At 42.8% G+C, this 12,741-nt stretch overlaps 1 protein-coding gene across 1 annotated transcript in view; it reads right to left on the bottom strand.

Annotated features, from left to right (window-relative positions):
* Positions 1-485: 485 nt before the first annotated feature.
* Positions 486-12,741, bottom strand: part of FPR3 (formyl peptide receptor 3) — a 28,912-nt gene continuing 16,656 nt past the window's right edge. Inside the window, exon 2 of the mRNA XM_001174303.6 lies at positions 486-2,824. Coding sequence (XP_001174303.1) covers positions 1,753-2,814 — 1,062 coding nt within the window. The 5' untranslated portion in view covers positions 2,815-2,824 and the 3' untranslated portion in view covers positions 486-1,752. The remainder of the gene's footprint in view (positions 2,825-12,741) is intronic.

Here is a 12,741-nt window from a genome sequence, read left to right as displayed (position 1 = left end):
AATTGGGATGAAATGGCCAAATTCCTTGAATTTGAAAATCACAGTTTACCAAAAGTGAACAATGTGAAAAAGAAAACTGCCAGGTCTAATAATTGTTAAAGAAATCGAACCTATATTTAAAAGCCTTCCCAAAAAGCAAACCCAAGATCCAGTTGGCTTCACTAGCAAATTTTTCTAAATGTTTGACAAAGATATAATACCCGAGGATAGAATCAGAAAATCACTTCCAAACTCCTTTCAGGAAAACGTAAGTTTTATGTAAAAGTTAACAAGGACAGTAGAGAAAAGTGAAATAACAGAGCCATCTCTACATAAACATAAATACAGAAATTCTAAACAAATCTGTGAGACAGATTATAAATGTTCAAAAACCATCATGAGCAAGCGTGGTTTATTTCATAAATGCAAGGGTAGCTTAACATTGAAAACTTAATCTAATTTATAATTATGTAAATGAAAGAATAAAAATAATATGATCACGTTAATATTTACAGAAACTGCATTTAATAAAATTCAACATTCATTCATGATTTAAACAATAAAAGAAAACTCTTAACAAATAAGAATAGAAGAAGCCTTCAACAGTCTGACTTTAAAAAGAGAAAGCCCCAGAAAGCCTATGGCAAACATTTTACTTAATGGTAAGATAAAGTTTTTTTCTAAAAGAACACTATCTCATCTAAGCCTTACAAATATCCCCACTTTGTCTCTTGTACTCTTTTCCCACTTCCACTTAGTCTCAGGATATAGGCTGAGGTCCAGACATGAAAAAATAACACCCACAGTGGCCTCATTATCTACTTCTTACCCTCAAATCAGGGGGCACAGAAGTATTTTCCCTGAGGAAATACTTGAGCCACTCATCCTGGAATGACTCAATGTGACCAAGGTTAAATGAAGTTAGGACTGGGATTAGGGTATCTGGTATTAAGATGTATGTTGGTTTTAGCCCATGGTTTCTGCTTCAGAACTCCCATAGCCCTTGCTACAGTCCTTTGTTATAATGTTGGGTGTATTAAGCCTCAGGAAACAGAATCTCTCTCCTTTCCTTTCATCTACCCCAAAGCAGGACTCTAATCTTCCCTCGCCTTTCTAATTGTGGGTCTTAAGACCCTCCCCAGAGAGGGTCCCATCCTATACACTGGAGGAAAGAATGCTGACATCATGAAGCTTCCATAAAAACCCAAGAGGACTGGATTTGGAGAGCTTCATGAGACGTGAACACACGGAGGTTCCCAGAGGGTGATGCACTCAGGGAGGGCATGGAACCCTGTACCTTGCCCTATGTGCCTCTTCATCTGTATCCTTTGTAGTATCTTTTATAATAAACCTTGCTTTTATAATAAACCAGCAAGCCAAAATAAATGTTTCTCTGAGTTCCATGAGCCACTCTACCCCCAAAGAGGGGGTAGTGGGAACCCTGATTGAAGCTGGTTGGTCCGAAGTTTCAGAAGCCTGGATTTGTGACTTGTGTCTCAACTGGAGGAGCAGACTTGGGGAATGAGCCCTTAAACCTGTGGGATCTGACAGTAGCTCCAGGTAGATAGTGTTGGAATTTAATTGTAGGACACCCAGCTGGTGTCTATTGCTTGGTTGTGGGGAAAACCCCCTACAGATTTGGTACAGACTTCCTTTATGTTGATGATTGTGGTGGTGGTGGTGGTATGAAAGAGGAAGAAAAACACTGTCAGAATTTTTTTTTTCCGCTTAACGCAGCGTAGAAAAAGACAGAGCCCAAAAATATCCCCGACCTCACATTGCTTGTAACTCCGTCTCCTCGGGAGGTGAAGCAGAAGTGGTGTCTGTGTTGCTGGTCTGGGCTGAGTCAGGGACCTCAGTCAGGGCCCTCTCCAAACTAGTGGGCAAAGAGCGAATCAGTCTTTCTTGGAAGTTACGACCCATAAAGACGTAGAGAATTGGGTTGAGGCAGCTGTTAAAAAAGGCCAAGGAGCTTGTTGGGTTAATCAGGACAAGAATGATTTTGTATTTGCCATTTAACAACATCTCTTTGAGCCAGACTGCCATTAGAATGCCAATTAGTTCATAAGGGAACCAACAGATGAAGAAAGAAGCCACCACAGCAGCGAAGACACGTAAGGGACGGCTGGATTTAATCATGTGGTTTCTGTGAATTTTGGCAGCGATGATCCCATAGCAGACTGTGATGATGGACATAGGCACGCTGAAGCCAATAATGAAGTGGAGGATCAGAAAGACCTTGGCCATGGTAATGAACACGTTCAACCTCTCTACAGCAGTGTCACCCCAGAATGCAAAGTTGAAAATACAGTATGTGTCCCCATTCGTAGTCCTTATTGTAGTCCAGAAGATGAAATTTGGTAAGGTAAGGACTATGGTGAGAATCCAGAGTCCCGTCATCACCCTCTTGGCCAGACTCATGGTGCGATGGTTCTGGGCCCAGGCTGGATGCAGGACACAAATACAGCGGTCCAGAGCAATGATGGTGATCAGGTAGACACTGACAAACAGGTTGATGTCTATCATAACATGAACTAACTTACATAGGAATGAGCCAAAAGGCCATTTTTCTCTCATGGCGACTGAGACCATTCGGAATGGTAGGATGGCACTGAAAGAGAAGTCAGCTAGGGCCAGGTTCAGGTAACAGATGGTGTTGACTGTGCGTGTCATCCGGAATCCGGCCACCCAGATCACAAGCCCATTGCCCAGGACCCCGAAGACAAAGGTGACTCCGTGGACTAGCAATGAGAAGATCCACAGAACGGTGTGGCCAGCAGGCTCAGGGAGCACCTCCTCAGTTTCATTCAGAGGAATGGAGAAGTTGGTTTCCATCTTCCCACACCTGAAACATTTCAGCAATGGCCATTTCTCAGCTGTGACACCATCTTACAATACAACTATTCATTAACTTCCACTATAGCTCCTCCTCCTACCAGCAGACCCGCCCCAGTGAGCCTTGTGAATGGTTATAACGTAAAATTGGCACTCTCTCGGAGTTCCTTTGGGAAACGATAGTTCTCTATATTCCCATCATTATTAATATGCATGCCACCTATCAAGCTGATTACCAAGAGGATTAAAGGGCTCTGTCCACTAGCGGAAATACTGAACTGAGAGTGTATGGACAATGGAAAATTGAGCATAGGCAGCTTCAGCTTCGTGAGGAAGGCACAAGACTCAGAGTCAGAAGGTTCACATCTGTGGCCTCCATCACTCAATGCAAACATGCTGGCAAGCTCTGCAACTTCTTTCGGCCACATGCTCTCCCAGTCTCCCAGCTCCTGTCCCTCCCACTGTGAGGACCCTTGACCTATTTTTTAGTTGATACTTAATTTGAAGTTTTAGGGTTTGGATTGAGTTAGCTGAAGAGGATTTTGAACCATTACTTGTAATATGTAGACATATATTACATGCTATAGGCCGGGCGTGGTGACTCATGCCTGTAACCCCAGCACTTTAGGAGGTTGAGGGGAGTGGATCACTTGAGATCAGGAGTTGGAGACTGGCCTGGCCAACATGGTGAAACTCCATCTCTACTAAAAATGCAAAAATTAGCCAGGTGTGGTGGCAAGAGCCCGTAACTCCAGCTACTTAGGAGGCTGAGGCAGGAGAATTGCTTGAACCCGGGAGGCAGAGGTTGCAGTGAGCCAAGATCGTGCCACTGCACTTCAGTCTGGGTGTCAGAGTAGATTCCATTTCCCCCCCCACAAAAAAAAGAGCAGAAATATATTACATCCTATAGATTCTGTGCTAGATGAAGTCAACAAAGAGGGCCCTATATTTACTTTCTCCCGTCTGCTTTTCATCGTCCCTACTTGATATAAAGTTCTCTGTTTGGGATGCAGTGAATTAGCATCCATTGTATATCTTCAAGGTCAGTGGGATAAACGGAATGAGCATGAATATTTAGCTAGTATTTGTAGGGTTCTTATCAGAGACTATTCACTGTGTTAATTGCTACATATGGGTTGTAGTTTGGTCTACATAGTAGCTCTGTAATATTCATTGTTTGTAGTTTCCACAAGAATGACTCAATGTTGAGAGCAATTGTGAAATCTGCTGGTCACTTAAGTAGGAAACAGTAGACAAAGATCTTTAATCTAGCTTAGTCTGACTTCTAAGCCCTTTCTCTATGCAACAATTCTGACAGATATTGCTGGTGATGCCCCCTGCCCCCACAAATAACTGTTCTTCATTTCTTCTCTGCAAATCAAATTGCAATTTTGTTCAGTTACTCACTCTTTTGGGGGAAGGTATCCCTCCTCCATCTTTGCGGGCATATCTTGATTTTCTAATTTGTTTTAACTAGAATTCCTTTTGCTTTGCAAGGGATTGCTTTATTGGTGGAAACATGACTAAATTCTGGGCAATAACACTATGGGAAGATATCCTGGCATCTTTCTGGGATCTATTTCCTTGCTTTTAAGAAACAGAATCACAAAATTACAGTCCCTGCCTCTGCACCAGGTCACATGGGAAGCTGTTGCATCCAACTCAACCCAAAGGTCTCTGTGTCCCTTGTGTCTTTGCCACTTGACCAAATTTGCTTATACTGTGGTCTGTGGGCTGTATCAGAAACATCCAAGGTATTTGTTAAAATGCATGTTCATGAACCCAACTCTAGAATCTCTCTGTGTAAAAGCTACAGTGATTTTTATGGCCAGGAAAATTAGAGACTCTTCCTACCTTGGGATATCCAGCCTCTCTAAAAGTAACAGAATTATCCACCACTTGTTCACATATAATACTCATAATAACATTGTGGGCAGCCATCATTACCCCTTTTTGTACCAGAGGGAATTCATGGCCTTGGGGTTTTTGTAGGTTTTTTTTTTCAGCATCATGTCCAGCCGGTCAGTGGAGGCAGCAAGATTTGAAATTCAGGATGAGCAACTTTAGAGCCACTACCGTTGCAACTCTAAAACGCTGCATTTGAAAGGAGTTCCCCAGATATTTCCAGCATGTGGTCATACCCTAGTATCATGGTTTTTTCCTCCTTTCCCTTTCTCTCTTCCTTCTTTTCTTCCTGTCATTACCAGTCACTTTCACTGAGGTCTTTCATGGGACATTGTTTAATGTAGCTCAAGGTTTCTCAACGTTGGCACTACAGACAATTGGGGCTGCATAATTCTTTGTTGTGGGGGACTGTTCTGTGCACAGTAGGATATTTAGCAGCGCCCCTGGCCTCTATCCACCGATGCTAGTAGCAACTCCCCCTTCAGGAGTGACAACTGAAAGTGTCTATAGACATTGTCAAAGGTCCCGTGGGAGGCAAAATTCCCCCCAGTTGAGCATCACTGTTACAGAGTAAAGAGCACTGGGCTTTGGGGTCAGTTAGATCGCTACTCTTATCGTTGGCACCTTGCCCAACTAAACATTGCCCAAACTAAACTGTTGCTTGTCCCTTCCTCCCAAACCTGCCGTTCTTCCAATATTCTGTATCTATTTGGAGTTTAAATATTCAGTTATTAAAGCTCTAAATGTAGAACTCACCTTTCATTTTCCTTACCACCCAATACAATCCAAGTCCTATTGATTATATCTACAGAACATGCTGAATGCACAGCCAGAGCCATCTCCATCTCCACTACCCATGTCCATGGCCCTGCCAGGCTTGGATATTTGTACAAACTTTGCAGATAGCTTGTTCCTGGTCCTGCTATTCCCTCTGCTAAAATCCAGACACAGACAAATTATATTTCAAAAGGAAAAATAAGACAATGATGTTATTCTTCTCAGCACTCTTCTATGGCTTCCACATTTCTAACTCACACTTCTCAAGCACCCTGAGATTTGTCTTGTGTGTCCCCAGACCTCATCTCTGCACTCTCACCTGACACACTGTGCTGGACCCATGGTGGACTCCTTGATTCCTTGACCATGCCAGCTTCTTGCCATTTCAGGGCTTTTGCTTTCTCTCTTCCTTCTGCCTACTATGATCTTCCTCTGGAGTTTTCCACACCTGGCTCTTTCTGAATATTTATATTTTAGCTTAAATATCTTGTCCTCAGAGAGATATTCTCTTAATCCATTTGCAAAACAGCTGCCCCAGGTCCAGCCTATCTCACCAGATGCTTTTCTTATTTGTTTGTTCATTTATTTTCTATCATAAATACTTTCTGCACTGATATACAAACTCCACAAGTAGCACCTTCTTTCAGTGCTATGTCTCTAGCATAGCACTGTCCAATAGAAACATAATGTGATCTGTAAACACGGGCCATATTTGTGTCTTATAGTTTTCAAGTAGCCACGTGTAAACAGAGTAGGAAACATTTGGGAAATTAACACCAATAATATATTTTCTTGAATCCTACATATCAAAAAGGGTATCATTGGAACATTTAATCAGAATAAAAATTATTAATGAGATAAATGGCGTTCTTTTTTCATACTAAGTCTTAGAAGACATGAGATGCATTTTATATTTATAGCACACTTAAGGTTAAATGAGAAAAATAGCAAGCACTCAAAAGCTGTATTTGTCCTTGCGATAGTTTGCTGAGAATGATGGTTTCCAGCTTCGTCCATGTCCCTACAAAGGACATGAACTCATCATTTCCTAAAACTTAAAGTATAATAAAATAAAAGAAAAGAAAAGAAAAAAGAAAAAAAAAAGACTGAAAAAACAAAACAAAACAAAAAAGCTGTATTTGGCAAGTAGATACTTCATTGTACAGCCCTGCTCCAGAGTTTAGGAAATGTCTGTCATACAGCAGGGATTCCAACAATAATTTTTAAATTGCCAGACCCCAACTTACCACTAGCTGAGTTCCTTTTCTTGTGGCCAGTCCCTGGCTTCCTGTTGAGCAACACAAGCTCCAAGGATTTGTCAAAAGACAAAATTACAACTAATTTAGTGTAAAGTTTTTATTGGCTTTATTCATAATTCTAGAATCAGACAACACCTCATCCCTCAAAACAGAATGCCTGTATTGATGAGTAGAACAGAGAAGTTTGATTTTATAGGGAGAGGAGGGCTAAAGAAAGCAGAAACAAAGAAAAAAAAGCTGAATGGTCATTTCAAAGTTGCTTTTTCCATACAGTGGGAATAGGGAAACAATAATTAAAAAAACAAACAAACAAAACAGATTGACTGACATGGTTACTTATGTTACTTCTTTTGTAAGGATTAAAGCAGAGGCATTTTCATGGCTACTGAAAGTGACCTGTTTGGGAATTTGGCTATTTTCTCTCTCTCTCTCTCTCTCTTTATGATTTCTTGGAAAGCCAGATAAACAACTTAGTTTTTGGTTTGGTGACATAGAACTTTAGTATGAGTGACTCTATTTTGGTTTTGTTTGTTGAGTGTAGTACAGTAGCTCAGTTTAAACCAATGGTGTCCTGTGATTTTTACATAATAGGCTTCAGCAGAGACTTTGCTGAAGGACAAGGGAACAATGGAGCTGGAATCAATCCAGTGACAGAAACTCAGGGTTTCTTACCATTCCCAGAAGACACCTTGGAGATGTCATCAAACTACTCATCTTAGAAACCTATGTGTCCGAATGTTCCTTCACCTCTAACCTTCTGTGGGAGACTGGAGTTCATCCCTCCAAATAACAAGGGTCAAAGAATATGAGAGTCCAGGCCCTTTCTTCTTCAGAGATTCAGGGAAATGAAACAAAAAATTACCAAGGTGAAAAAATGAGAGGAAAACAATAAACAACAAAGATATATGATTAAGCAAAAACTCACTTCTCTATTTACACACATACTTCTAACAGCATATGTGTGGGCTTTTTTCCAAACAGAGCAAGTCTCCAATTCTCTGGAGACACCACTGTCTATCCTACAATGAAATTCAGTTCTGATGCTGTCTAACTGGAGATAGCATCAGATCGCACAAGTTAAAGGTCTCACTCCCACAAGACTGTCTTCACTTCAGACACCAATGCAAGTCCCATGTGGCCACCTGTACTTCTGACTGATGGGCTATAAATCAGGGGTTCCTGTGACCCCCTCATCAGCTTTGTAATTTGCTAGAATGGCACGCAGAACACAATAAATCACTTTGCTTTCATTTATTGGTTTATTCTAAAGAGTACATCTTAGGCCAGGCATGGTGGTTCACGCCAGTAATCCCAGCACTTTGAGAGTCTGAGGCTGGTGGATCACTTGAGGCCAGGATTTGGAGACCAGTCTGGCCAATGTGGCAAAACCTTGTCTCTACTAAAAACACAAAAATTAACCGGGCGTAGTGGCACATGCCAGTAGTTCCAGCTACTGAGGAGGCTGAGGCACGAGAATCATTTGAACCCAGGAAGAAGAGGTTGTAGTCAGCCGAGATCATGCCACTGTACTCCAAGCCTGGGCAATAGAGTGAGACTCTGTCTCAAAAAAAAGGAGAAAAGAATACAGCTCAAAAACAGTCAAAATAGATGCTTAGGGCAAGTATATAGCAAGGGAGAGGTTGAGGTGGTACATGGAGCTTCCATGCTCTCTCTTCAGGCACTCAACCTTCCGGCACCTCTATGTGTTCACCAACTCAAGAAGCTCATCTAATCTCATTTCTCAAGGTTTTTTTTTTTTTTTTTTTTTTAATAGGATCTCACTCTCTACCCCAGTCTGGGGTGTAGTGGTGCAGTCACAGCTCACTGCAGCCTCAAACTCCTGGGCTCAAGTGATCCTCCCACCTCAGCCTCCTGAGTTGCTGGGACTGTAGGTACCTGGAACCATGCCTGGCTAATTTCTTTTCTTTTCTTTTCTTTTTCTTTTTTCTTTTTTCTTTTTTTTTGAGACAGGGTCTCATTCTATCACCCAGGCTGGAGTCTAATGGCATGATCGCTGCTCACTGTAACCTCCACTTCCCTGGGCTCAAGGGATTCTCCAGCCTCAGCCTCCTAAGTAGTGGGGACTACAGGCGTGAGATACCATGCCCGACTAATTTTTTGTACAAACAGGGTTTCGCCATGTATCCTAGACTGGTTTCAAATTCCTGGGCTTAAAGCGATCTGCCCACCTTGGCCTCACAAAGTGCTGGGATGACAAGTGTGAGCCACCGTGCCTGGTGTCTAACTTTTTTTTTTTTTAGACAGAGTCTCACCCTGTCCCTCAGGCTGGAGTGCAGTGGCGGGATCTTGGCTCACTGCAACCTCCACCTCCCAGGTTCAAGCAGTTCAAGCAATTCTCCTGCCTCAGTCTCCTGAGTAGCTGGGGCTACAGGCGCACATCACCATGCCTGGCTAATTTTTGTATTTTCAGTAGAGATAGAGTTTCACCATGTTGGCCAGGCTGGTCTCGAATTCCTGACTTTGAGATCCACCCACCTCGGCCTTCGAGAGTGCTGGGATTACAGGCGTAAGCCACTGCACCCAGCCAACATTTTTTTATAGAGCTCAATCTCCAGTCCCCACTTCCCCTTCCTGAAAGTCAATGGGTGGGGCTGAAAGCTCCAACCCTCTAGTCACTTGATTTTTGTGGTGGTCAGCCCTAACCTGAGCCTATCAAGGGACCTCGCCCTAAATAACCTCACTAACATAAAATGAGATGTGATAAAAGGTGGCTCACGCCTGCAATCCCAGCAATTTGGGAGGCCGAGGTGGGTGGATCATTTGAGGTCGGGAGTTCAGGACCAGCCTGGGCAACAAGGTGAAACCCCACCTCTACTAAAAATACGAAAATTAGCCAGACGTGGTGGCAGGCGGCTGTAGTCCCAGCTACTTTGGAGGCTGGGGCAGGAGAATCTCTTGAACCCAGGAGGTGGAGGTTGCAGTGAGCTGAGATGGCGCCACTGCACTCCAGCCTGTGGGACAGAGTGAGACTGTGTCTCAAACCAAACCAAACAAACAAAAAAAGTGGTTTTTAGGCCGAGTGCAGTGGCTCATGCCTGTAATCCCTGCACTTTGGGAGGCCGAGGTGGGCAGATCACCTGAGTCAGGAGTTCAAGACCAGCCTGGCCAACATGGCGAAAACCCATCTTTACTAAAAATACAAAAATTAGCCCAGCAGGATGGCACATGCCTGTAGTCCCAGCTGCTCAGGAGACTGCGGCAGGAGAATCACTTGATCCCAGCAGATGGAGGTTGCAGTGAGCCGAGATCACACCACTGCACTTCATCCTGGGTGACAGAGCTAGACTCTGTCTCAAAACAAAAAAACAAAACAAACAAAAAACAAAAACCTTGAGAGGTGAGGCAGATGCATGAGAGAGTACCCGTTATCCAATATCATTACCAAGATTAACCCCTTAACCTTCTGCTCCAGAGGGAGATAATTTGTGGGACCTGCAATGCAGCTCTAAGGATTAGTTAATAGACAAAATTACAACAAATTTAGTTCAAATATCTTAATCTGAGAAGAGTTAAAGGTCTAAATCGGAGGAGATGGGCCCTTTCTGAGATTTTAAGCAACATTGGAACATTGTCCTCTGGCTGAAGCAACACAACCATGAAGACAAGTGGAGAGGCAGAAAACAGGAGTCAACTATTTTCTCTTTTCTCCCCGAATCACTATACCAAAAGGATGTTTTCAGTGATAAAGTATAGTAAACATATGAAGCTCATAAACCAAGAAGGAATTTACTATTACAAAAAGTTTTGCAAGGAGATAGAATCTGAGTCTAAATAAAAATTGGTTTTCATTTAAGCCCTTTGCTTCACCATCCTATTGGCTTTCTTCCAGGGGCTTCTTGGAAATGACCACAGAATGGCTGCCACTGTTCTGGACATCACATCAACGGGCCCTCCAGAGCCAAAAGGATGAAGATAAACAAAAAAACTGGCTTCATTCACATGCCTGTCTCATTTTATAAAGGAGGAAAACATCGGCCAGCTGCGGTGGCTTATGCCTGTAATCCCAGCACTTTGGGAGGCCAAGGTGGGCAGATCACGAGGTCAGGAGATCGAGTCCATCCTGGCTAAAACGGTGAAACCCCATCTCTACTAAAAATACAAAAGCAAAATTAGCCGGGCGTGGTGGCAGGCACCTCTAGTCCCAGATATTCGGGAGGCTGAGGTGGGAAAATGGCGTGAACCTGGGAGGTGGAGCTTGCAGTGAGCCGAGATCACGCCACTGCACTCCAGCCTGGGTGACAGAGTGAGACTCTGTCTCAAAAAAAAGGAAAACATCCCATCCTCCTTTATAAAGACTCCTTCAGAGTCTCTTCAGGACCTGTCCTTATCTTTCACCACTGAAACATGACATCCTTAGATCATTCCCTGGGCCAAAAATAAAAATAAAAATATAAATATAAATGAGGTTGCTCATACCAAGTTGATGGTATTAAAAGGTGGAGGTTTTCAATTATGATTGTTCTGCCCTCATAGGTAGGATGAGTGCCTTATAAGAGTCCTATAGGCACTTGTCTTTCCCTTTTACCATGTGAGGACTCATAGAAAGCGCTGTCTGTGAGTAATGGCCCTCACCAGATACTGCATCTGCTAGCACCTTGATCTTGGACTTTACAGCCCCCAGAACTGTGATCAATAAATTTATGGTGTGTGTGTGTGTGTGTGTGTGTGTGTGTGTTGAGACAGAGCATCACTCTGTCACCCATGCTGGAGTGCAGTGGCGTGATCTCGGCCCATTGCAACCTCCATCTCCAGAGTTCAACCAATTCCCTTACCTCAGCCTCCCCAGTAGCTAGAACTACAGGTGCACCACCATGCCTGCTAATTTTTGTATTTTTGGGTAGAGACAGAGTTTCACCATGTTGGGCAGGCTGGTCTCAAACTTGTAACCTCAGGTGATTCACCCACCTCAGACTCTCAAAGTGCTGAGATTACAGGCATGAGCCCCCAGGTCTGGCCTAAATTTATGTTGTTTACAAATTATCCAGCGTAATAAATTTTGTTATAGTACCTTGAATGGACTGAGAGACGAATCAAATGACTGTAATGTGTGTCTCAAGTGAATCTTCTTGGAGGAGGTTGTCCTCAATGTAATGCTGCACCTGTGCTTATGGAGACTGCGGATGTCATTAAGCTCCTGTCTGCAAGGCTTGTGTGTGATGCCAAAGCTATGAGGGTACCCCTAGGTAGCCTGGAAAGGTGTATTGTGTTTCTTCAGAGGTGGAGGCAACTGTAGCTGAGGGTCTGTAGAAATAAGCACTTAACAGAACATGCTAGCCAAATGAATGAGAGCAAAATGTTTACCAGTTCTTGATTGAATAGTATTAGCAATTTTTAATAATATTAGATGTTAGATATGGGGGCCCTGATAGATGGGACTACAGCCTTAGTGCTGTAGTCATCCATCATAAGACATTCTTTATGATATTTTTTATTTTCAGATGCGGGAACAAGAAGCACTTTGGGCTGTTAAGTGGAGATGCAATGTGGATAGTCACCCTTTTATTAATCACGTTTTGTTTAACAAATTTTAATTATTGAAGGCCATTATTTCACTCCACATTGGGCCATATTAACTATCTTAACTGGGGGACTAAGTGATCCCATTTTATCAAGCCAATCTCTAAGTGCAAACAATTTACTTTAATTTTAATGTATTATTTATTATGTCTACCTCCAACATATTCTGTTTTAGAGCAACCTACCTCCAACATAGGCTATTTTAGAACAATACGTATGACTATGGGTAATTTAGGCAAGGCTGTAGTTAAAGCGAGGTATACTCATTTTTCAAAATTTTATATGTAGTTGCCTTCTCAAGACAATATGGGCAAAGTGAGTACATTTAGTGGGATCCTTGCAGGGAGCCGAAGACCCCATGGGATATGACCAACTCAGCATTCCACTGGAGGCTATATGATCAAACAGCAAACTGTTTATCATGAATGCAGGATGTGGGCAAACTCAC

Source organism: Pan troglodytes, chromosome 20 (genome assembly GCF_028858775.2).
Source record: "Pan troglodytes isolate AG18354 chromosome 20, NHGRI_mPanTro3-v2.0_pri, whole genome shotgun sequence".
Taxonomy (NCBI): domain Eukaryota; kingdom Metazoa; phylum Chordata; class Mammalia; order Primates; family Hominidae; genus Pan; species Pan troglodytes.
This window is presented reverse-complemented; position numbering and strand designations above follow the sequence as displayed.